At 42.1% G+C, this 26,887-nt stretch overlaps 1 protein-coding gene across 2 annotated transcripts; it reads right to left on the reverse strand.

The window, feature by feature from the left end:
- Positions 1-767: 767 nt before the first annotated feature.
- On the reverse strand, positions 768-26,887 carry aebp1a (AE binding protein 1a). Of its 2 annotated transcripts, XM_028601069.1 has the most exons (21): positions 26,594-26,887; positions 26,219-26,496; positions 19,267-19,524; positions 18,388-18,447; positions 17,112-17,171; positions 16,194-16,235; positions 16,029-16,088; positions 14,856-14,933; positions 13,111-13,220; positions 11,479-11,618; positions 10,290-10,374; positions 10,056-10,200; positions 8,449-8,528; positions 8,232-8,355; positions 7,953-8,149; positions 6,583-6,756; positions 6,349-6,474; positions 6,015-6,261; positions 5,404-5,543; positions 3,558-3,657; positions 768-2,688 (listed from the first exon to the last, which is right to left on the reverse strand). In XM_028601069.1, the coding sequence occupies exons 2-21, from the start codon at positions 26,469-26,471 to the stop codon at positions 2,129-2,131; spliced, it is 3,039 nt and encodes a 1,012-aa protein (XP_028456870.1). In that variant the 5' UTR covers positions 26,472-26,496; positions 26,594-26,887; the 3' UTR covers positions 768-2,128. The 2 variants fall into 2 exon arrangements, with proteins under 2 accessions (XP_028456870.1, XP_028456869.1); XM_028601068.1 differs by having other exon boundaries at positions 26,219-26,887.

The following is a 26,887-nucleotide window of genomic DNA, read 5'->3' on the forward strand; positions in this document are numbered from 1 at the left end:
CTAAAATCTAAAGTTTTAAAATCGCCAATGGGTGAACTAAAGTGACCGACCGACCGGCAAATAAAAAGTACAGAATAGCCCCTTTTCAACTTTGGCAGGAAAGGAAAGGTAGTGGTGGAATGTAACTAAGTACTACACATTAAGGTTTTTACACACAAAACACATGTAGTTTATAAACATATAATACAATGTTTTATTGAAAAGGTGACATAAATGAGACAAGCTGTGAGCTGGGCAAAGTTCAGTTTTTTTTGGATCTGATTCCACTTCCTGCAGCTGAGCGATGAGGAACATGTCTGCTCTGTTTGCTGATAGATGATATGATACCTGATATGTTCTCTGATGGTCGGAGCAGGAAAGAAAACACAAAAGATTGTATTTGCCCACAGTTTCTATTGATTCAGTATGCAAGACATTTCATACACAAGGAAGTGTTGGCTGTAATTAAACTTTAGAGCAAGGGCGTAACTTTGGGTTCAACATTGGGGGCGTTGAGATCGTGTATTTAAAATAGCGTCAAAAACATCTGAAAAACCCTCGGCAAAAAGCCTAAAAAAACGGAAAAGCACCAAAAAGTTAGAAAAAAACCTCCTCAAAAATGGGCGACAAAAATGTCACAAATTGTCCAAAAATAACTTTGAAAAGACTATTCAAACTCTGCAACAATTTCAGAAAAAGCTACAAAAATGTTAAACGTGACAAAAAACTTAAAAGAACAAAATCTTTAAAAAAAACTTGATTGTTGGGTAATGATACACAGACTAAAGTAATTTAGAAAATAACTTCATTTTATTCAAATGCATTCCGCAGTACATGAAATCCGATTAACTGAGTCCGGCAATCACACTGTAAAGCCATTAAAAAAAATTAAAAAAATAATAAAAAAACCATAAAGATATACATACATTTCTAACGCAGAAGTACCTTATGGTGTCCTGTTTTGTGATGTGATACACTTTGTTTTATTGACCCAATTCAGTTCTGTATAGTCTCTGCTCAGCAGAAACTTTCTATTTCAGATCACCTCTCTGTGACGAATTTTCCAAAAACCCATTTGGGATGTTCCGATCAGATATTTTGGCCCCCGATCCCAATCCAATTGGATTGAATCCCAATATCTGCTGATACAGAGTCCCAGATAATAGAGCTGCACACGTTTTTTTTATAACTAAGTAAACAAAGTAACTAAAAGATGTCTTCAGCTTAATACATTTAACTGTGCACCTAGAATTTTTGTAAAACTTGCGTATAAAATCAACTTTTACTTAGAATGGTGTAAAATTGACTGACGTAAATATTGGAGTAAGGGGATCGGGGTGACTGCAAATGCCCGATCAATTTAAAAAGTGCCTATATCGGCTCCGATCGGGGCTTTAAATTGACACCCGGCAACCTGCCAAATGCGGGTAAAAATTTACTTTGGCAGGTAACGTTTTAAAGTTACTAGCCAGTTTGGCTGTTGATGAATGAAGCAAAGCGTCGGTTACCTTGTTTCCACCAAGGCAAACCCTCGTACTGCTAGTTTTCCTGTCCAAGAGACGGTTCTTCGGTTGTCCAAACACGAAAGCACCGTCTCCAAAACCGCCCCTCAAAATGCCTTAGTGGAAACAGGGTTTGTTTGAATCGGCAGACTGCAGAAATGTTTCCAGATTGGTCTGTTTTGTGCGTCTTTGGCTTGGAAACCTAATCTTTCTTTGGCAACGCTGTTTTAAATACTAATCCTACATTTCCCATGAACACTTTGTCGTGACGTGTTGTACAACCTTTGGCTACGTCAAATTAAGTATTTAGGAAAAAACAAACGTGGCTAGTGGAAAATCTGATTGGCTGGTAAGTTTCAAAATCTACTAGCCATGTTGGCTGGTGATCAAAAAAAGTTAATTTAAAGCCCTGGCTCCGATACTTCCCGATCTGATTGGGACATCCCTACACATTTATCTTATGGACAGTCCCTTAAAGTCACATTCATCTCCACACTCAATGTTTACCCGACGAGTGAAAACTTTATGAGAGCTAAATAATTAACGACCTATGTGTTTTATGTATATTTTTTTTAAAACTGTGATGTTTCAGCAAACTGAAGTGGTTAGTAAGGTATACATAGATGTGGGGTCGCTGAATGTTGTAATCAGTCGATAGTGTATTCAAAAGGATAGTCCTGTGTGGGCGCCGAGTTAAAGATGACGCTATCGAACGGGTTCTCGGTGTTCCAACTGTCCACCGGAAACCAGGAGTCGTACCAGGAAGTTGTCCTCTCTGTTTCAGGTATTGTTGTCGGAGCTGCTGTCGTTGTCGTTGTGGTTGTGGTTGTGGTAGCGGGAGTTGTGCTAAGACCGGCTCGTAATCTCTGCTGACGCAGCCGGCGTAAACGCATGATCCGGAGCCGCCTGAGTCGCTCTGCGTTCTGAGCGCTGGCGTGACTGTCGACGGTGGCGGTCGCAGGGCTGCTGGCCGCGGTCGGTTTCGGCGCGTTGACTTTGGTGACCAGTCGAATGGGCCTCTTGCCGTTGATCGCCATGATCTGTTTGATGCGGTCCCAGTTGGATTTGGCTAAGGTGAAGCTGCAGGAAGTGGCCCCGGAGTCGTAGCCCACCATGCACAGTCTGGTCTGAGGGGTGTAGCCGTCAACTTTGGCCGTCACCCTGTACTCGCCGGGATTCAGCAGCCGCCAGTAGTCGCCACTTGGAGCTAGAATGAGTGTAGGTTAATGGTTAGGAGCTGAAATTCTTTCAACGTGCAAAAATCCAGCGTTCAAATGTTATCCACATGAACCATTCGTAAAAGCAATGCACTGTAATCATATGAATTCCACATTTTTAATACCGTATGCAACAGAATGGCATCCACTTTATGAGAGCGCCAATATCTGTGTAAGGGAGAGCGAAGTTTGTGTTCCAGAAGAAGTTAAGAGGGTAAAACGCATGACTTTGTGTGCTTAATCCAAACCACAATCTTTTGGCTAATCTTAACTAGTCATTAAAACACAGGGCTTTCAATCCGGGGAGCGAAGTTTGTGTCCCGAAAGAAGTTAAGGGGAAAAAAACAAGGTTTTCACCCAGGAAACAGGTGTTCATGTCCTGAAGAAGTTAAGGAGAAAACACAAGACTTTCACCCAGGAAACAGGTGTTCATGTCCTGAAGAAGTTAAGGAGAAAACACAAGACTTTCAAACAGGTGTTTGTGTCATGGGAAAGCTACTCAAGGGGACCTGTGTTTTAACCCATTGTCAAACTTAAAAAAAAATCCTAACTAGTCTTTTTGGTGTCTAAACTGTAGTCGTCATAGGACAGTCGCCTTTTGTAGGCTAAACTTAACTGCAACGACCTTAAACAAATGTCCGTAACCTCACGGTCCTGTGTACTCGGCTCACAGTTACCTTTTCTCGGCTTAATGTAACTGTAAAGACCACTGAACTCAACTGCCATGTGACCGATCGTCATGTGACATAGGATATTACGATACTGTTGTGCAGAAGTGTTCGTACGATATACAAACCCGTTGATGAGAATGCGTTGTAAATGTACATGTCATGCAAAGTGTTTTTTGTACCAAACATACCTGTTTTGACATCATGCCGTATCCCCTCCACAGATATGGTGGCATTAGGCAGCGGATTTCCCTCCACGTCTCTCACTACACCCTTTATCCCTCGATTAACCTGCACAGGACACCGCATGTCATGCCTCAAACGGAGCAAGTTTGTAGAAAAATGAAACGATCCAGTGAAATACATTGCGTTAGTCCATTGTTTAATGTCCCAGTGAGACACTGAAGTACAATCCAGGAAAAGAGGTTGGAGTAACAGATCGGTAAGTTTGAAGTGGTCATCAGATGCCAAAAAACTGCCAGAGGTTTATTATACTATGAGGAAGGATTTTACTACTCTGGAACGTTGTCACGCTGACAGTCTATTTATCTTTCTTCACATCAATCGTTCACGTAACGTACAAGTAATCCATCGGGAATGTGCTCTTGCGCGTATCTCATTGTCCAACGCAGCTGCTGATGTCTGTCTGAACACAGGCCTAAGAGTATCACTCAGCCCTCTGAAAGGCTTTTCTAAGAACAATATTATGAATAATGTTACAGTCCACATTTCATTCTGTAAAAACTCTGAAGAAAGTCGCTCTCATCCGTTTCATTCCAACAGGTTCTCACTCCCAATCTCGTAAAATACGGACGCATGGTCAGGTGCCTTTTGTCGTTGTTATTGACGCTAAAAGTCTCCTTTGGCAAGGCAATTTTATTTGATTGGCACAATTCAGCAGCAATGCGATTCAAAGTGCTTTACACAAGACATAAAGACACAGTTAAAAATATCATACAAATTGGTAACCGATGAAGAAAGTTATAAAAAATGAATGAATAAAAAATAAAATACAAATACAAAAATCAATTAAGAAAAGGCAGTGTTAAAAAAGGTCTTCAGCCTTGATTTAAAAGAGCTGAGATTAGGTGCCGACCTACAGTTTAGCGGTAGTTTGTTCCAGATGTAGGGACCATAGAAGCTGAACACACCTTCCCCCTTTTTTTGTTCCGACTCTGGGGATTGTGAGCAGACCTATCCCTGATGATCTCCAATCTCTGCAGCTCATAGTATAGTAGCAGATTCGAAAGGTAAATTAGTCCTGAACCGTTTAGTGACTTATAAAAACTAACATGAGTATTTTGAAATCTATTCTTTGATGCACAGGAAGCCAGTGTAAGGACTTCAGAACTGGAGTGATTTGATCTATTTAGCGTCGTATAACGCGCTTGGTCGGGACTATTGGCGTCCCTTTTGACGCAGTTATGTTTAGGAAAAGCTCGTGGGTGGGCTTACGTTTCCATGACACGCGGGAATAACGATAAGGTTAAAGAAGAAAGCGACTTTAGGAAACGTGACAAGCGGAACACGAACCCCCTGTCTCCTGGGTGAAAGTCCTGTGTTTGACCCATCCACCACCCCAAGCAACCTCCCTACGCGGAATTTCGGCCTTTAATACTACTCGCTAAACTCCGTATAGCTGCCTGCTCGCTACATTCCACAAACACGCTGAAGGATGCCTTTTTCGTCGCTTCAGACGCTGACAGCCACTCTATAAACGTCCGTATTTTACGAGTTCGGAGTGAGAACGGTTTGTATATTCATATCCTAAATTGCAACAATGTTTTTCTATCTGTGTGAACAAACCTTGCGACAGTCCTTCTGCCCATCCCGACCCTTTCCTATCTCACTACATGTCATCTAAATGAATGTGTAGCCATTGTTAGAAAATATGTACATCCTCGTGTGTCTCATTAAACCTTTTTAGAGCATTGTGAACTGAATCCTGCTTCGTGTCGCTTTGTTCTACGAGATCTGCTTATGCTTAGGAGAGTTTCTGTGCGATAAGAGTCTCATACTCATCAGTTCGGTTCTCACTTGTTCGATGAAGGACAACAGAGCCTCGCGGTTGTTCTCCCACTCCAGAGGCAGTTCACTCTCGTGGGGAAACTTGTCACAGCCCAAGAAGATGGACAGCTCAAAGCAGTTGGTGTGCAGGTAGCTGAAGTCATTCATACCTGTGGGAGAGGAAATGATCAGCTCATTTACTCATGGTGGTGTCCACTCATGCACATGGTTTTCAGTTCACCTCTTCAGGTATCCACCACTGTTATGATGGAGGTACATTGGATTTCCGATATGGTATTTCAATGCATCAATTCATGACATTCGACAAACTCGACCGCAACAAGTGTTTTGAAAACAATGCCGCGGTTTGAGGATAATTTCACTGTCAACAGGTTTCATTTGGAACAATTATTTTTTTTTTTTCTTTATTGAAGGTAGAACCTATGAGGTCTGTGGATTATCCAAAATAACCAGGACACTGTTTCAGGGAAGACATGTTGCTGTTGACTTTTGGAGCACCACAAATGTAATGCCATCCAATTCTATTGAATTGGACCCCAAACGGATGAATTGATTCATAAGTGATTTGCTTTTTCACATCCTTTTACTATCTCTTTGAAGCTCTCTGTGTCAACACTTACTGCCCACCACTGGATCCCAGCTAGCTCTGTTGGTGATGCCCTGTCCCCCGGTGATATCGTCACCATGGCAGGAGCCTCTGTAGGTCTCTGTCATGGTCAGGTGGCTGTGGGCGTACGACATCGCCAACCAGCGAAACATGGCGTCGTCGGGCGTCTCCCTCAGAGATCCATCCCTCTGCCGCTGGATGCGAGCCCACGTCTCCTCGTTCATGTCGGCGTTACTTCTCCAACGCCGGCTGTCGGTTAACTTTAACAACATCGAAGGGTTATTGGGTTATTATATGGGTGCTGAGTTGATTTATATCTTTAGTTCTTCTTTGTGAAATAGCCTTACTGAAATTACTGGACGCTGCATGTCAAAAGGGTACGCAACCAGTTTTTCTCCTCCTTGCAAATTAGCTCCGAGCACAAACGGGTTGCGCTCCATCCAGGAAATGATGGCTTTTGTCTCAGTAGCAAGCTGTTAAAAAAATAAAAAATAAAAGCAGAGAAATGTTTGAGTGTCAGCACATTGTGTAGGATCAAAAGGGGGGTAATGGGCCCTTGGTGGCATTAGGAACAAACTCACAGAGCCATTGAGGAAGTTTTCTGGGAGGGGGATGTGATGGTTGGGCACGACGCGAGGGACCCAGCCTCTGTCCTCGGCTCCCCACAGGATGCTGTTCAGGTCGGGGAAGTTCTGGAAGATGTCGTAACCTTCTTCGGTCCAGTGGCCAAGTGCCCAGTTCCCCATCTCAGAGCCCTGGAGGAAAAATGGGGAGCACCACGTTAGCTCTCAAAGAACATTTTGAAAGTGTTGCATACGTATGGAGCATTTTAGCATCAGTAAATAAATATTTGAGAAAAAGTTCAGACGCTGCAAAAGTACTCTCTTAGACGCCCTTCCAGCAGAGAAAATGTGATGCAGTGTTATATAGGCTGCTGTGATAGACCAAGCTTCCGTGTCTGAAAAGTGAAGCCAATGAGGAAGTACCTTAAACCTGTATTCCATCTGATTTCCACTGGCTCCAAAAAGAACTCTCTTTCTATGGAAGTCTATAGGAAAATGAGCCTACTTCCCTTCTCATTTGATTTATTACCTCAGTAAACTTTTTCATAATGAATTTATGGTCTCAATCACTAGTTTCAAGTCTTCTTCAATACAGCATGTTCATTAGGAAATTATGGTCCCATTTATTTTAAAATAGACAATAAAGCGGGGGATGCTTTAGGACCGGTCAATCAGGACCGAGGCTTAGCAATGCTAACCATGCTAATACTGTGGACATTAAAATAGACCTGAACTTGTTTTTGGCTGTCTGCGTTTTCATCTTAAACTTTGACCCTCTTACTGTGTTTTTCCACTTTACAAAAGTTACCTGGAACATTTTGGTAGTCTAAAATGTCATGTTCAGCGTTCTGCCATCCAAGCTAGCTAGCAACCGCTAGCTTTAGCTGGTAACTTAAGAGAAAGTTTGGCGATTTTCTGTCCCGCCGTACTGAACAACAGCAGCAGTACCCCGAGGTCCGCATTTACCCACCGATAAATCTCCGCTGGGTCATTCTCTTCAGAGGGGTTGAATATTGGCAACTTTTCCTTTTTAGCATTTAGCTAAGCGCAGCCCCAAAACCATAAATAACACTGACTTAGCCACAGAATGTCTCCCAAACTCCAAGCTCACATAAAAAAAAAAGAGCTTGAGGCTTCAAAACGGCAGTCCATTAACCATTTGGTGACGTCATGGCTGCTACGTCCACTTTTTACAGTCTATGGGTGCCATTAAAAGTTCTACATGCAGATGATACCATTATTTCTTCCGACCCTGCCCCTCACACAGCCTGAGTCCCGCCCTGACTGAGGACACCCATATTTTACTGATATTCTGACCGATCTCAGTGCTTCCTGGTGCTGAAGTTACACTAACGTTTAAATTCCGTTTAATTTATGCTCCAACGTACCATCTCAAAGGCCAACTCGTAAGCATCGGGGTTGAGCGAGGGCACCAGGTGTATTCTCACTCCGTCCACCAGGCGTTGCACTCTGGGGTTCCCATCGTTGTACTCTTTGCACAGAAACTGCATCAGCAGGAGGAGAAGCTCTCGACCCAGCGCCTCATTCCCATGCAGTCCGGCTGTGTACCGAAATTCAGGCTCACCTTGAGACGTTGGGAACCAAAAGGAAAAGTTAGTTTGACTAAGCGGTGTCACGTCTCGGGATGTTCTTGAGCCGTCTCGTACCTGTCTCGTGCTCTCCAGGGTTGTCGGAGATCTCCATGGCGTACATCTTCAGGCCCTGAGAGCTTTTACCGATGTTGTAGATCCTGGTGATGTTGGGACACTCTTCGTTTATCACCTTCATCATCTACAAAAAGAAACTCATTTGTTATATTTGTTGCTGCAGAATTTTAAAAGGCACAAGTGTTTATTATTTATTAGTCCGATCTAAAAAAACGACCTGTCTCATGTCCTTGTAGTTGTGGTGTTTGAAGTCCAGGTCGTCTGATGGGTTGACTTCATTCTCACTGCGGTAGCTGCCTGAAAGAAGCAACACGCTGATTGTAGACAAGATTGGATTATCTGCTGCAGAGAAGATTTTACTCTTAAAGCTGTGTATCTTTCTGATGATACTGAAGCTACTAGTTAGCATTTTACAGTTACATCTTAGCTCATCTTTGCAAAGAGAAAACATCCAAATACATGTCTTTAACAATTTTATGTTACACTGTCTGACGGAAAACTAATAAAGTCTGCTGAGCATACGTTAGGACTTTAAAAGCATCGGTGTCAGTTCTAAAATTTCCATTCTAGTAAACACAATGTGTTTCTGATAGGTAGAAGTAGTCAGTGGAGAAAAAAAGTACTTAGATCTTTTCAGTTAAAGTAACAACATTACAGTGTAGAAGTACTCCGTAACAAGTAAAAGTCCTGCATTTATAATTGTACATAAGTCAAATATAAGTATTAAGTACCAAAAGTACAACAATTTGCAGAATGGCCCATTTCAGAATAATATATATTATATTATTGGGTAACACTTTACAATAAGGTACACAAAAAATAGGTAGCTAATGATTAGTTAGTGTTTTTGAAAGGGTAACGAATGATTAGTAACTGTTTTTCAGAAGGGTAGTAACTGCTAAAAACAGTAACTAATCATGCGTTACTCTTTCTAAAACAGTAACTAATCATTAACTACCTATATTTTTGAGTACCTTATTGTAAAGTGTAACCTATTATTGTATTCTAATTATTGATGCATTAATGTGTTCATCACTTTAAAAGTTGGAGGTCATTTTAATTACTTGATTATTCTGGAGGATGTGTTCAGTAGATTATAATTTATTAGTTGATTATGTTTCGTATTATTAATTAGAATTTGTCAAAGTAGCACAATTTATAAAATAAATGTAGAGGAGTAGAAGTATAAAGTAGGAGAAAGTTGAAATACTCAAGTGAAGTACTTTAAAATAGTACTAGTACGAAAAGTCCAGTATTTCCAGCAAGACTGAGTAAACGTAGTCTTGGGAAACAGTTACTCTGTGATTCAGTTATGTGTGGTAATGGTACCCTTTCTAACACTGAGGTTATGGAGTTTGGGTTGTGAAACCGTTTTAAACTCAGTCTGGCAAACAGTTATGTTTTTTCTTCTAGCGGAGGATGACGTATTCCTGTAAGGAATGAGAAAACTCTGACTCAGGAGGTCAAGAAACTCTCCAAAAACCTGCTTCATTCCCTGGCTTCCTAGCTGCTGAAAGAGATGAGACATTTACTTGTGACAGCAGATCAGTGGTGTCCAAGGGTATAACTTTGGGTTAAAAATGTGGGGTGGGTTGAGATCTCCACTTTTGAGCAAAATTGAAATATTGAATGCCAAACACTTCATTTTCTGCATTCTGGTGTATTTTTCCTCATCAATTTGTGGTGCAAAGGTCTTTATAATAAGGAAATTATAATAGATTTTTTTGGGAGGTTGCACTGGCCAGTTTTGGTTATTCAGGGGGTTGTAACCCCCCATTCGCTGTAGCTGTAAATTACAGCTATGGTGGTGTCTGTGATACTGACTGGGTAGTTGACAGGCCAGGATCTCCGCTCGAAGACACAAGCTGCCGTTCCAGCTCTGAGGCAGGATGCGGATGTAGCGCGCCACCACGGGCGGGCTGAACTGACCCAACACCGGCGTGTCCTTATCCACATTCCCATAGAATAACTGCAGCAGAAGATCACAATCAATGGGAACATATAATTATGATCTATCTATTGTGAGATATGAGTTATGTATTGTTAATTTCCACGCACCCATTCAGCGTAGCCGTCTTGCAATGTTGTCCAGTCACGGCTGTCGTTGCTGAAGGCCACAAAGTAGGACGACACAAAATCCTCCCTGGTAAGACAATGAGATGAACCACTCCATATTTGATCTGTATGGAAGCTACGGTATGTCAAAAAATATTTTTTTTTTTTTTTTTTTTTTAAGATGATTTTTTGCAGCATTTTGGCCTTTAACTCTTAAACCCTCTGAGGTCTTAGGGTATTCTTTAAGATATCTTCTTGAATTCTCCTTTTAAGGGTATTTGCATAGAACTGATCCCCATGTGAATTCATATCAAAATGTTCAGAACAAACTCCGCTTTCTGCCCAAAATCGTTCCAGAGCAATGTGTAAAGAGATAATTTGGCCCTAAAGCGGAAATATTTCTCAATCTCTTGTGAAAATATACCTCTACTCAATTGTTTTGGTGCTTGAAATGAGTTTACAAAAGTCTTGGGTTCACAAAAGTAGCAGTAGTATCTGTCCAATCTGAGTTTTCTGTTGCACGACTAAAACAACTTTTGAACGTACACGTTCCACCAAAACAAGTTCCTTCCCGAGGCCATTTTGCAGAGGCACCGTTGCTCCGTCCGGTGCTTAGCTTCGCCCAAGACGATTGTGATTGGTTTGAAGAAATGCCGATAAACCAGAGCACGATTTTCTCCCATCCCGGAATGCTGTGTGGACCAGCCAGACCCTCTTCCGCAGCGCTGTGGAGGAAGGTCTGGCAATGCGAGACTAACCGTGAGGTTACGGTCGTTTCAGTGGCCTTTGCAGTTAGGTTTAGCCGACAAAAGGTGAGCATCATGTGGCAACGACAGTTAAGTTTAGACATCAAAATGACTAGTTAAGATTACGGTACGTTCTCTAGTTTAGACATAAGGTCGTCTTTCCTGACACCACTAGGGGTATAATTTATGAAACGCTCCTGAGGGTTGTATATGAGGGTAGGAATAAACGACATATACTGTTGTTTGGAGGACTTGTTGAGCATTTAGAAGCTACAGAGAGTTCAAAATCATGACAAAGTATAGATGGTATCGCATAATTTTGACTTTTTTTAATGTCAGTCCCAGCATTGTCTTTCTTTTCTGGCAGAAATTAGCTTCCGTAGGTCCACAAACAAGCAATCGAACACATCACTGCATGCATCTTATGAAGTGAAGTCCAGACTCACAGTTGCTCTGAGTTTCTTCCCTGAGTGATGACCCCCGTGAACTCCACCTCTCGGCGGGCATCGACCTCAAACCAGTGGTTTTTCTCTTCTGGCTCGGCGCACCACGCTCCGCCGTACAGATCTTCCTCGTCCTTAGAGCCCTGCACGCGACCCACAGCTTATTTTCATCCAGACTTGTACACATGATGATTGCTTTAAGAGCAGCACAACTCATTTCACATACGTGAAAAAGATTCGGGAGACTCTCGGGAGGAGCGTTTAATGAACACTCGAATGAGGAGAGAATTAAGCAGGCAGTACAGATTAACCACCATGTTTTATTTAAAATAACTTATTTTGCAGTGCTGTCTAGGGGTCTGAATCAGCAGAGGCCTCACAATACGATATCATCACGATACTTACGTCACAGTACGATATTATTGCGATTTTAAACATATTGCAATATTCTGCGATATATTGCAATTATTACCTTTTTTCCAACTTCAAATTTTTCCCAATCTCAAATTATGTCCCTAAAAGGAAATTTTGTCAACATCTGTTTTATCTAAAAAGATACATTTCTCTGTTTGTTCACTTCAATTGTATTGCTGCAAAATGGGGTTGTCAAGCAGACAAACTGACCAACACATATATATAATAAAAGATCGGTACTTGCTGTCTATGTATTGATACAGTATTGCCACGGAAAATAGCGCAATACTATGCTGTATCGATTTTATCTGCCCCCACCTTTTAGTGCCGTCCCAACTCTCTAAACAGTCCTTCCAGAAAAATGCGGAGTTTTTCTGTGATTGTTGGGGGCAAAAATCCTTGATTATGCGGCTTTGTTAAAAAAATGCGATGGAATATGCGGGATATTTATGCAATTATATGCGATTAAATTGCGGGAACTTGCAAAAATTACGGGAACAAAAAAAAGTGATTCCCCCCCAACACCCTTCTTTTCGATAATTACGCCACTTCATAACGTTCCCATGGCAACAGGGGGAAATGGCTGCTCTTGTGTGAAGTAAACGCAACATTTTTCAACTTCCTGCTAAGATATATTATGGAACTTTTTTGCAAACGACAATGCAGGGATTATGAAATCATGCAAGCCCCGCGCGAAAATTGGCAATTTATGCTGCAAAAGTGTGCGTATTTGAAAAAATGCACCCCCCCTGGATAAATATGCGGACTTTGGCTGATTATGTGTTGAATTATGCGATCGCATAATCACGTTTTTCTGGAGGGACACTCTGGCAAGTATCAGATGCTAAAGCCTAGTCCAGTCTCTCTCTCTCTCTCTCTCTCTCTCTCTCTCTCTCTCTCTCTCTCTCTCTCGGAAGTATGCTAAAGTGTGGCAGGCCCTCCGACCTCCAAAAGGAGACAGTCCTGAAACCAAACATTCCCTTTATCATGCAGCTGTCTACACTCCCAGAAGGGACACAAACATATTTCTACATGAGCAGGTTTGGTTGTTCGAGACTTGGCCGAATATTCTCGTCACCTGACCTGTGAGGGACCTGATGTTGTTTAAGCTTTCCCCTTTGTCTCATTGTACCGCAACATGGTGTTTCTGGAAATTCCACCACACACACCCTAATTTCCATCTTCAGTTGTAGTACTTTTTTGAGTTTTTTGAGCCTATACCTGCATGTTGAGCCGCCCCCTCTGAGCGGTGAAGCCGTGGTGAGACTGCGAGGAAGCCAGCAGCTGGTCGTCCTCCACCCGGTGAGACTCCAAGCCCAGAGGAGGACACTCTGAGAGGGAACGCATAACACACAAACAGGATCTGTTCAACGTGCCAGAAACACTCAGATTCAAAACACTCTTTGGCTTCATTCCTGGGAGCAGCAGAGCAGCTGTTATCGAGTCTGTCAGAAGCTTCTTTTCTTTTTAATGAGACGCAGGAAAACTTGACCTCCTTTATATACTGTTGGGTAGTTTGAATCTACAGCAATGCATCATGGTCTATAAGATCATCGTATGTTTGTAGCGTCGCTGTCCTGTGAGAACCACGGATCTCTGAAAAGTTTTTAAACTTTTCACGGTGTCAGATTTGTGACGATTAGGGCTGCAACTAACGATTATTTGTTAAATTACAGTGTGGTTGTCATTACTTAGAATTCCTCATGGGGGCGACAGAAACTATGCACTATAGCTTTAAGTTTAAATTATAAACGCAACACTTTTGTTTTTGCCCCCCATTTTTCATGACCTGAACTCAAGGATCTGAGACTTTTTCTATGTACACCAAAGGTAGCCCGACAAGCCAGACCCACATCCAGATGTTGGGTCTGGGAACTCCCCATTGGCAGGGCTCAATCTGAGGGGGCGGGATAAACGGTTGTCTTTCAAGTTCCCTCTGCATGTAATAGGATAGCGCTACAACCAATCAGAGCAACGCTGGCTGATAGATTAAACTTTAAACTCCAAAAACCTCTTCCTTTTTTAACTGCAGTGCCGTTCTTTTCTCAAAGAAAAGCGGAACCGTCGCAGCTCTGCCGTCATTGCGTTAAGCCCCGCCCACCGACTCTATACACGATGCGATTGGCCCGACCAGAATTTGGTTTTTCCAGCTCGCGAGCCAACGGAGAGTTGCTAGACTGACCCTGGCTGCAAATCACATTTGCTGCTGCTAGGGTGGTCTAGATTTCTAGGCTACACAAAAGGCCTAGTTCTCTCAAATATTTGTTCACCAATCTGTCTAAATCTGTGTCCGTGAGCACTTCTCCTTTGCCGAGAAAATCCATCCACCTCACAGGTGTGGCATATCAAGATGCTGATTAGACAGCATGATTATTGCACAGGTGTGACTTAGGCTGGCCACAATAAAAGGCCACTCTAAAATGTGCAGTTTTACTGTATTGGGGGAGCGGTTCGAAAACCAGTCAGTATTTGCTGTTGGGTTGGGTTAGGTTTCATCCCTCTCTCTCTCTCTCTCTCTCTCTCTTTCTCGACCTGACTGCAGTTCGTCGTTGTATCCGACTTGAGCGGGCAAATGCTCACATTCAATGGCGTCTGGCACTTTGGAGAGGTGTTCTCTTCACGGATGAACCCTAACCCTGGCAGTGTCCGATTTAAAAAAAATTAAATAAAAACACCCTCATGATACATTGGAGGACAAAAATGTCCCCATTCCTAAAATTTGCTATAAAATATTATACATTAATATTATTTTCCACTTTCACCGAGTTAAATGTTTTACCCACATCAGTTCTGTTTCATAACTAACAAAAAAAATCCTTTAGTTTGATGCATCGTCTATAAAACGAGTCCCTGTATCTCATGGAAATATTACCTGTTAGGTGACTGTGTCTGAAGTTAAGAGTTATAAGATATTTTGGCTACAATTTAGACAAATGTACGTGGTAAGATTTAGCTTTTTCTCTTACTTTTTGGCTCCACCGGCACGGAGATCTGCTTCAGTCTCTCCTCTTCCTCCTCCTCCCACTTCTTCCTCTCCCGCTCGGCTTCACGGCGTGATGAGAAAACAATGTGTGTTAAAACATGCTTTAACATGGACCTTGCTCTCCAGCCAACAACCACCACCACAACCACCACCACCACACAAAATACTACCATGTGTGCTTCAGTGCACTTTTGTCTCCACTCGTACATTCCCCATCTGTCTCCCGTCTGAAACATGGGGCAGTTTAGTCGTTTTGAGCTCATATCTTCAAGGTTGTTTGATGCATAAAACGGTAACTACTTCTTGTGATTTGACAGGAAATACTTAAATGGTGTGTCAGACTTTTGACAGGCGGTTATCCAAACTGATCTTTTCAGTCCCTCCCTTCCTCTTGATATCATCGTAACGTCACCCAGCTGTTCTCTGGGCTTTATATAACAATCCACATTCTTTCTCCCACCTCTATCTTCTCTAGTCATTTTTTTTCCCTTATCAATCATTAAAGGATAACTTCGGGGTTTTCCAACCTGGAGCCTGTTTTCATATGTTTTTGTGTCTAAGTGACTGATGGGAACAACAATCTTTGAAATTGGTCCAGTATTAAAGGACAAATCCTGCGCAAAATGAACTTTGGGGTTAATAACACACATGTACCGAGTCAACCGTTCTCTGAGATATGTTTTCATGCTAATCGAATGTGACCAGTTTTAGCACAAACTGCTTATTAGCTTATAACGCTAGTCGTCAGGGCACAGCTAAAGTAAAGAGAAATTGCTATTTTATACCACTAACAATGCTCAAAATATCACCACACTTCCACAGTAGCATAATGAGGGTCCCTACATCTAAACACAAGCATTGAGAACTTTGTAAGTGTACAGACAGTTTATTAAAAAGATAGCTTATATGAAAGCCGTGTAACCAGTAACATAGCTCAAGCACGGCATTCTTTGTTCGACTGGTCGTGACAGTTTTCCCAAGATGGCGCCCGCCTGTATACGTGAATGGTACAGTCTTTCTAAACTATCTTTTTAATAAACTGTACACTTACAAAGTTCTCAATGCTTTGGGTTACATGTAGGGACCCTCATTATGCTACCGTGGAAGTGTGAGCCTTGTTAGTGGTATAGAGGAGAACAATTTAAAAATTAAAAACCTTTTTCCGCCTTTGCTATACGAGCTCTCTCCTCCTCTTCTTCTTGTTTCTTAGCGGCCACTGTGAAAACAGAAACAGAGTAAGTCGTCTCACTGCCATGATCAAGAAGTGCAGCACGTTGAGTTATTGGTGCAAAGTTATATTAATGATGGATGATGGACGTACAGTCGGGGTAATCGTAGTCTCCGTACAAGGTGGTGACTTCCTCTGAAACAATTAGAGATAAGGCTGAAGATTTATGATATAATAAAGTACATAAATTGCAGTAAGGGGGCTTTTAAATGTAGGGACCTGGGCACGGATCAGAGTACCTCTGACCCCAAAGTCCAGTTCATTTCATTAGTTTAAACACTGCATACTGTACAAGGGCAGAGTTGGTCGATCCGTGCCCAAATCCACATTAGAAAGAAACGTACAAAAACAAAAGTTAACCACTATTTAACCCTCAAAAAGTCTCTATTTCAGAAATTTGGGTTTCTTTCAACCAAATTGTCAAAAATAATAACGTAGATGGTTCCGTAAAACCGTTACTCTTCACAAGCAAATTAAATGATCAGTTCACCAGGTTCGTTTTATTCAATTTGTATAGCATCGATAACAATTTAACAAAATTGATTAAAAAATGGTGAAAAAAGTGACAAAAATTTCGGAAAAAGCTTCAAAAACGTGGCATAAAAATCCAAAAAAGGGAAGAAAAAGTGGCCAATAACTTGGAAACAAAGTGACAAAAAACGTTGGGAAAAGCTTCTCAAACTTCGGACAAGTGACAAAAAAACGTCGGGAAATGTGTCAAAAAAGTTGTCATTTCAAATTATGACCCAGAAAAACAAGTTGTGTAGCAACCCAAGGGTTAACGCGACTATAAGAAATCATAAATCTGTCTTAAATCAATACTAATGCCACTCTATCAGCAGCGGCTTCTCCTCCCAATGTTTTTGCGCTGGTCAATTTTCTTTTGGCTCAGACTGAAACCTCTTTGGGGTAGCCCCAAAAATTCCTCTATGCAGTACAAAACCCTGAGTATAAAACTCTTTGCCATATACCAAGAAAAACCTGGACGCAGATTGTATGACAGAGGGGTACCTGGTATATACATGATGACCTCAGTAGTGGTGGTTATAGGGCGTCCACCTGGCACCTCACCTGTGAAGAACCCAGCACATACTGAAATATTATAACATTTTACGGCAAAATATCCGCCACTACACATTAACTGGCACATTTTTCTGGAAGACCCACCCCTCCCCTCTCTGTCCTCAGCCCCTCTTTTCAAACAAAAATGTCTTCTGTACTGAGGCCGCTGTGGAGTTTTCACGAAGTCAGCAACTAAATCCCTTTAAGTCCAATTTCATAAATAAGCCCTATAAGTTTAACTAAAGGTGCAGTAGGTAAGACTTATAAAACTACCTTTCTGTCATATCTGCTGAAACTGACCCTATGTTCCAGTAGAACTACATGAAGCAGGTCATTAAAAATAAATCCAGTTCCTCTGGCTCCACCTACAGCCTGGAGTGAGATTTGCCAAAATCCACAGCTCCCTGTTCAGATGCACCAATCAGGGCCATGCCCCCCCCCCGCTTTCCTTTGTAAAGCCCTTTGAGATGACACACTGTGATCCGAGGCTCCAGCTCGCTACAGAAGCATGGACTTGAATTAGCTGCCGTCGTGAGCACTCGGCTAGTTGGCAGAAAGCTAAAGCCTGAAGTCTTGTTTTCTCCCAGAACACTTAAATTGCAATATAGTGAAAGATTGCCCAATGATGCCATAAACAAAACTGCCTACCCCAGCTTTAAAGTCTTTTATTATTTACCCAGATTAAAGACAGTAGTCTCTTTCTATTCGCTTGTTGAAAACATCTAAATCATAAATCCGTTTCAATGAGAGCAGCAGTATTCTCCATGTCCCTTTTCACCGCCCTCCTAACCCGCTGGAACCCTTTAGCTTTGTCGTAAAAGGCTTCATAAAACTTTTGGCTCTGAGTGAGTGAATGGTGACGAAAATAAACCACGTACATCCGGCATCCCAGTAGTCAGCATCAAGCTCACTGCGAGTTTTTGTCGGAGAGCCCTAACCCTAACCCCCAAAGATGGCCCCTTTCTTTCGGGCAATGACGCAAGCACCCACAAGGCCTCCAAACCTGTGAGTTTTAAGTTCTTTTAACCTCACTGTAACCTTTTACTCCACAGCTTTAAGGAGCCTACCTTTCTTTTACTTTTCTCTTAATTTTCCCCTCTTTCTCTCTTTTTATTCCTCTGTATTTTCCTTTACTGAAGGTTTATTCAGTTTTAACCCAAACCTAACCCGGGGCTTCTTGGAGATGTTAACACCGGTTCAGTGTCCCTGTGAATGAAAGTCTCACCGAGGCCTGGCTCGACGGGCTCTTCCCCTCCAGGCCCCTTCGGGGTCACAGGTGGAATCACTGTGAAGATCAAGTCAAAGAGTTCAAATGTCTGGAATCCAACCAGACCAGAATAATTAACATTTTCTTCAAGAATATACGCTAACACTTTACTTGAAGGTATCTAACCCTAACCCTAACCATAACTTGTCATGACAAAACCGAATGACACTAAAAGAAGCGTTATGTCATTAACGTTCATGACTTGTTTATAATGTGTATGACACGTTCACAACAGTGTCATGTAGAGCCCGACCGATAAAGGATTTTTAAGACCGATACAAATATTCGATGATTTTAAAATCCGATATTCCGAATATCGGCCAATATGAGTGTCCAGAAATTGGTAACAAAACATAAACAGATTTCCCTAACATGAGTTATTTGTAGGTATTTGAGTCCTCACTAAAATATGATAATGCAGTTAAAAAAATAAGTTTGTTTTACTGTCTCAACAGAACATCAAAATATATTAAAGTTCTGATAAATAAAATATATAAAAATGCAAACTTAAGATATGAAACTTAAATTCCTTTGAACAAAAAGACAATAACAACAAACTCATAACATGGTTGAACGGCGTTTCGTCCATTTTTATTTTATTTTTTTAATATTCAATTATCAGAATCATTTGTCATTGTAAATGGATCTGATGAATGAATATTTAAATATATCGGCCATTATAAATGCCGATATCGAGTTTGAAAAATGCCTAATATCGGCTCGCCGATATATCGGTCGGGCTCTAGTGTCATGTCACTCTTATGTAGTTACCTTCAAGTAAATTGTAACCGAATATACTGATTCCCTCTTAAAAACCAGAGTATGATGTGTACGTACGTGTGTCCCAGCCCAGTTCAATCAGCAGCCGCTCCTCTTCCTCGTCCAGAGCCGGACGATTTGTTGTTGTGGGCTGCACTGTGGTAGTCGCCTTTGGTTTCTTGGTGGCTTTGGGTGCTTTGGGTGCTTTGGGCTTCTTTGTGGGTTTTGGCGCTTTGGGCTTCTTGGTGGGTTTGGGGCCTTTTGGCTTCTTGGTGGGTTTAGGAGCTTTCTGCTTCTTTGCTTTGGCTTCCTTCTCTGCTGCTTTCTTTGCCCTGGCTTCAGAGAGATGAGTTTAAAGAAGAGGAATTAGTATACAAAGGGTGTGTTTACATACGTATGGCACATAAAGCAGCTGTGTACTGTAGCTACTTTAAGCATTTTATTGGAGGCTTATATGAGCTTTTATCGCTAAAATGTTTCTCTTCTGTTCTTGCCTTGTTGGTTAGCACAGACGTATTTGAAGCAAACGTCACACTGTACCTATAAAACAAGTTAGAACTCCGACAGACAGACAGACGGCCATAACACATAAACCCAGCAGGGCCTGGTTCTGAAAGAGAATTCAGCCGGTTCATTGGTTCGGTTTGGTCTGAGACCAAACAGAAATGGCACTCCCTAATAATCGCCCCAGTTGTTCCTTTGACAGACAACCCTGCAGGCTGTTCTCATGAACCATTCGTACATATAACTACGAAAAGTAAAGCATTGTAACTGATATTTATTCTTGGTATTTATTGCTGTCAGCACCACATTGACTGCTGCTGTATAAGAGCGTGAAAAGTCTCATAGGGAGGAGGTCGGGAGGGATGTTTGGCTCCTAAAATACAGCCTGGGAGCCGGGAGTTCATGTCCCTGAAGAAGTTAACGGGAAAACTAGAGATGCACAGATTACAACTTTCTAGGCCAATTCCGATTTTCGATTTCCGATTTTCTTTGAGTTAGGCCAGCCGATACAGATTTTAGCCAATTCCGATTAAATTTTTTCTAACCACTTTACAGCACACACAAATATTATTTATTATTTTTTTATCTTTTCTTTAAGAGAACATTTTGCACAGAACATAGAACATTTTTTGAACAGATTTTTTGATCACTATAAAATAGAACTATATAAATTACTCCTGGTGTGGGAAATTCACACACATCTAAAGTGCAATGTTATGGAAGAACCATTTCCTTCTTTTCACAACCAATACTCAACTTAAAAAATGTGATTTTGTTTTTTGGTGTCGTCCTTCTCTGTGTGCGTGCGTCCTTGAGAACTGTAACTCGTATAACTTCTGTTGTAATTGTAGCTTTGACCGGCATGAAATCAGCATATGTCAGACTGACCTGCCGGTCATGGCCGAGCACCTGAAAACCGGCCAATTCCGGTCACTGGCCGGTCTATCGGTGCATCTCTAGAGAAAACGCAAGACTTTCACCCAGGAAACGGGTGTTTGTGTGCCGGGAGTACTACTTAGGGTACCAGTGTTTTAACCTGAACCACAATCTTGTTTCTAATCTTAACTAGTCGTTTTGGTGTCTAAACTTAACTGTTGTCACTGCGGGCCGGTCACCTTTTGTCGGCTAAACTCAAATGCAACAGCCGCTGAAACAACCGACAGCCCACGGTGCTCTGTACCCGGCTCACTGTCCCCTTTTCTCGGCTAAATTTAACCGTAAAGACGACTGAACTTAACCGGCCGTCACTCACCCTAATTTTGTAGGATATCATACGAACCTGTTCATGAGAATGGGTTGAATACTGTACAGAGAATATGACGGAATAGTTATAGAAGAGTAGAAAAAAAGTTTGATCAGATGGCAGAGCGAGAGGACAGGGCTCAATGGTGTTTTAAGCCCCCAACGTCGAATTCAAGGCACCTAACCTTGACCCTAACCCTAACCATTGCCTAATCCTAGCGCCTTCCAGGCAGCGCTGCCTGGAAGACGACGTTGGGGGCTTAAAACACCAAACACAGAGGAAAGGTCATTGTCATGTTTTAACTTCTGCCAAGAAGGTTATGTTTTTGGCTCGGCATGTCTGTCTGTCAGCTGGATTACGGAAAAAACTACTGACCAGATTTCAACCAAACTTGGTAGAAGGATGAAGCATGAGTCAAGGAAAAACCTATTAAATGTTGGAGCGGATCAGAGTCACGGGGCAGATACACAAATCATGTTTTCTAGTTGCACTGTAAAATCAAATGAAGTGATTTAAACCAACTCAGCGTTTCTTATTAAAATAATCACATTAAACAAACCACATACAACATGCGAATTACTGAGTTTAAGAATTGTTGGTAGTAGTATTTTTTAACAGAGCCATGCTGTTTCCCCCTTCCTCCTGTTACAGCTATGTACTTTAAGAGATTCATGAAGATGTCTTGAAGTGTGGTTGTATGAGCTACTTCTCCATAGTCAGTGTGTTAGCTACAGTAGACGGCAGTCGGCGTGCCCCCAGTTTGCAGGAGTTAGGGCTGGGCAATATATCGATATTATATCGATATTGTGATATGAGACTGGATGTCGTCTTAGATTTTGGATATCGTAATATCATGATATGAAGTGTTATCTGTCCCTGGTCTTAATGGCTGGATTACAGTAAAGTATGATAGATGTAATTTTTTTAACTTACCAGACTGTTCTAATGGGCTCTATTGATTTTCCAGAACTAAGAACTCTTGTCAACTAACTAAACAGTTTGACAAATTCAAATGTGGTAAGTTATATTTTATGTTGTGAAGGCGTAATGTTTTCACAGTGTGTGCACAGTAAATATTCTGCAAATCCAGCCTCTAGTTTCCAAGACATTCAGATTTATACTAGCGGAGGCGATGCAGGCGATCCCCACAACCTTCAATCAGCTCAGTGTCCCGTTACACCCCCTCCACTGTCTGATGAGAGACGGCTTAAAGACTTAAAAGGTCCCATGTTGAACTAGACGCAATATCACAGAGAGGAGATCTTCAAAGAGCTTCAGGGGTTCAGTGTTTTGAATCCGCCGTGGTTATGTAACCATCATCCGACTCCAACGCAGACACAGAGGGCGGCTTGTTTTCTCCTGCTAGACATAGTTCCTGATGTTCCACCGGTCCCTAAACACAACGCTGCTAACGCATTACTCACCCCAGGTGTACTGGGCAGCCACTTTTCATTACTGTCAGTCACATTTTCTTCCTGTGTGACAGTACGCAGACATAACCTCATCCAACATGTGTTCTATGCTCCAGTGTTCAGGCCTCAAAGCTTTTATCTGTTTTAGGTTCTCAGGCACAATTATGCTTTTATTTCAAATGGTTTCTTTGCAAAATGATGTGTGTCATGGTAACATACACTGGAGAAAAGGCCACTTCAAAGCTACAAAGTTAATTAAGACTCCACACAACTCTCTCTGGATCTCTCAGTGTGACTATGTTCAGAAGATTGTGGCGTCCGGCGACTTTCGCACGCAGAAACTCGAGTGAAGGTAACGACCTCTTCTGAAGAGTCCGTCATGTTTTTTTAATCCTCCGTGTCCTCCTTGGCTACTAGCAACTGCGTGGAGGAGGGGTGTGGGCGCGTGTGCGATCACGGAAGGCTTGTATCATGTGGACGCACCGACAGTGTAGTGTAGAATTACTCATGGGGGAGACAGAAACTACGCACTATAGTTTTAAGCAGTTTATTTATGTCATTTTTACGTTATGACGTAAAACTAGTCAAACTAGATAAGACTCAGACTTAACCTTGATGACTCAAACTTGGCCCTCGGACTTCGACTTTGAACTTCTTTAGTGACTCTGACTTGGACTCTGACTCGACAGTTGATGACTCGACTACAACACTGCTTAATGGGAGCTTTAGTTTGGGGGGTTTTGGGGCCGGACAACAACTTTTCTGCCTATGGATACAATAAATTGTATCAATTCAAACAGAAGATAACTGCATTCATGCCTTGATAGACTGCAAAAATCCTTTAAAACCGGGCAGATAAAGATGTTGCACACTCAGCAAAGCCTTTCCCGGATCAACAAAGCTTGAAAGAAGTGAAAAAAACTTGTTTTGGTTCTCAGATTTAGTTAATTATGGCCTTTAATGTAACTTAAATCAGCCACACATGAAAAGTTTTGGCTGCTAGTGGTTTTGCTTCATGCAGCGGAAAGTTAACATTCAGAACATCAGCGCCGTTGATCAATGCTACTGAAAGCTGGCGCTCTCGTAAATCCTGTCTGCTCACTCCTGGAAAATCGTAGTGGAAATATTTCTGCTGTTGCTCAGACTCTGTGTTTTTCACAGATGTGTCTTTCTTGGGAGACATAATTGAGGCACTCAGGCGTCTCTCTCGCTGTAAAAGCTCATTCTCTCATCACTGTGCCGGACAAAACATGCCACTAAAACTTTAACACACGACCTGTATTCCTGGCAGAGATCATGTCCGCGGCCAGGCTGCCAAGAAAATGTCAGACCACCAACCGGACGCACTGCGAGTTTCTGCCCTGTCATCTCTGAATTACTGAGAAAATGTAATCTGGTTTCTGAAATGCAATTCATGTGGCAAACACACACGGCTTCTGTGACCATATGGAGACAAGCAAACTGTCTGAGACAAAGAAAACTGTGGACTAGTTCAGAGAGAAAGCTGGAGCACTTGATAAGAGAGTTCTAACCAAATGTTTTCCTGCCTCAAAGATTGATTGCGGCCTTTCCTGTCTGTGTATCACCAGATTCTTGGCTGCAAGCTGTGGCTGCAAGCTCAGAGCAGAGCAGATGCCAGGAGAGGTCACGAAAACTCTGAAAACGTATGCCCTTAGACCAGGGGGTCTGCAACCTCTGGCTCATTAGCCCCTCTACAGTTTCTCCCTGTGGCTTTGCATAAAATTCTACATACCTTTTCTTTTTTACGTAAATGAATAACGGTTACTTTTCAAACCTTTAAGTTTTCATTTAGCATTGTGAGAGATAGAATGTAAATGATCTCTTCTAGCAAAGATGAGGGACTCGAGTTTTAGACTCAAGTTGCACACAGAATGACTTCAGACTTCACTTGAGACTTCAGACTCGATGTAGAAAATATGTGGACTCTAGCTCAAAGACTCGACTTGGACTCTAGCATAAAGAGTCAAGACTTGACTTGGACTCTAGACAAAAGACTCAAGACTTGGACTCTGCTCAGAGACTTGACTTGGACTCTAGCTCAGAGACTTGAGATGTGACTTGGACTCTAGCTCAGAGACTTGACTTGGACCCTAGCTCAGAGACTTGACTTGAACTCTAGCTCAGAGACTTGAGATGTGACTTGGACTCTAGCTCAGAGACTTGACTTGGACTCTTGCTCAGAGACTTGACTTGGACTCTAGCTCAAAGACTCAAGACATGACTTGGACTCTAGCTCAGAGACTTGAGATGTGACTTTGACTCTAGCTCAAAGACTCAAGACTTGACTTGGACTCTAGCCAAGAGACTTGACTTGGACTAAGCCTCTAGCTCAAAGACTTAAGACTTGACTTGGACTCTAGCTCATAGACTTGAGATGTGACTTGGACTCTAGCTCAGAGACTCGAGACTTGACTTGGACTCTAGCCAAGAGACTTGACTTGGACTAAGTCTCTAGCTCAAAGACTCAAGACTTGACTTGGACTCTAGCTCAGAGACATGAGTTGGACTCTACCTCAGAGACTTGACTTGGACTAGCTCAGAGACATGACTTAGACTCTTGCTCAGAGACTTTACTTGGACTCTCGGTCAGAGACTTGAAACTTGACATGGACTCTAGCTCAGAGACATGACATGGACTCTAGCTCAAAGACTTGAGACTTGACTTGGACTCCAGCTGAAAGACTCGAGACTTGGACTCTATCTCAAAGACTTGAGACTTGGACTCTAGCTCAAAGACTTGAGACTTGACTTGGACTCCAGCTCAAAGACTCGAGACTTGGACTCTAGCTCAAAGACTTGTGAACCTCTCTGATAGACGTCAAAAACAAAACTAGGATAGTTCCAAAAAACAATATGCCTGTCTTTGCAAATACCTTCAAAGACAAACATTTAAATAGCAAAAAACATAACCTCTATTACACCTATAAGTTTTGTTGATAAGCTAACTTAGACCTAATAGGCTGTTACCTTCATTATAAGTCTCAAATATGTTTTGCAGCTGCAGACACATCTTTAACTTAATTATGGCTAAAAATGTTAACTCTTTTGGCAGTAAAGGTGGCCGACCCCTGCCTTAGGCGCCAGGGCTGCACAATATATCTTTTCTTTATCGTCATCACGATATCAACTGGTGCGATAAACACACAGCGAAAGGCTGCGACATGTCGCGAAAGACACCCACAGATCTTTTGTTAGTTGAGAGATAATATCAGCAGAAAACTGCACTTTAAAAATGTAATTCTCATTCTTTTTTTTTAGTGCTGTCTTTTATATTCATCTCAATGTTCAATTTGCTCGATAAAAGAAAGTTGGAAATGATTCCATTTTATTTGTATTAAATCCAACAAGCAGTTTGTTGTATTTTAGCAGAATACTGAAAGCAACAGGAGCACTTTAATATCTGTTTATTAATCACAACTAATATCTAGGGCTGCTCCCTCTTAGTCGATTAGTCGACTAATCGGTCATTTTGGTCTTGGTCAACTTGGATTTCTTTAGTCGATTAGTCATGTTTTATGCTTTTTCATGCTGAATGACTTATTTCCAAGAAACGTACGAGCACATCGCTGTTAAATACAATAATTCAAGTGGTGCTTTTTCACGATTCTTTGAGGAGAAACTCAGATTTACAGATCTGTCGATTAAATCAACTAATCGATTAGTCGATACAATTGAATGAGTGTTGTGAGTCGACTAAGAATTTCGTCAATCGAGCACAGCCCTACTAACATCATTAACGTGATATTCAACAACATCAGGTATTTTCCTCAGATCGTGCAGCCCTAAATTCAATCGCGGATCAGCGCCGTCTGAACGGTGGCCTTGTGTCTGTGTTACAGCTGCTTCTTACCTGCCTCAATTTCCTCAGGTGTTTTCTTTTTCTTTGGTTTTTTGCTCTCGTCTGGCACCACTTCAGCCGGCTCGTCTGACATTCCAACACCCCCTTCCTCCGTCCGTCTCCTGGGCTCGACCAGTCCTCGGGTTTCTCTCACCTGGACCCGGTCTCCGGAGAGTTTGTCCTCCTCCTCCACATCTTCTCGAGCAGCGACCGGAGCGCAGCACAGGGTCAAAGCCACCCAGATGACCAGCACCTCAGCCCTCATTTTCCTCCAGTGAAAAACAGCAACACTGGCACGAAAAAGAGCAGACGCACTCCAAAATAAAAAAAAAAACAACAACCTGAAACTCAAACTAACTTTTGGACGCACAGTGACGAAGATCTGACCTGCAGATGCACAGATTCTCTTAGACAGCCTTTAGGAAGCGTCAGAAGACATTGAAAAGGGATGCAGAGAACAAAAGGATGAGCCTGTGGACGTCTGGAGAGCTTCCTCCTCTCTGATGGCGAGTCGGCGTGGAGAGAGGGAGAAAATGTTGTGGGCTGCAAGTTTTATAAAGCTGGCCGTGCTGGAGAGGAGGAAGTGTGTCTTTCTGGAGTGGATTTTCTCCAGAAACAGCAGCAGCAGCGGCAGCAGAGCAACACACCTCCCTCTTCCTATTCTTCCTCCTCCTCCTCTTC

The sequence above is a fragment of the Perca flavescens genome, chromosome 16, assembly GCF_004354835.1.
Source record: "Perca flavescens isolate YP-PL-M2 chromosome 16, PFLA_1.0, whole genome shotgun sequence".
Taxonomy (NCBI): domain Eukaryota; kingdom Metazoa; phylum Chordata; class Actinopteri; order Perciformes; family Percidae; genus Perca; species Perca flavescens.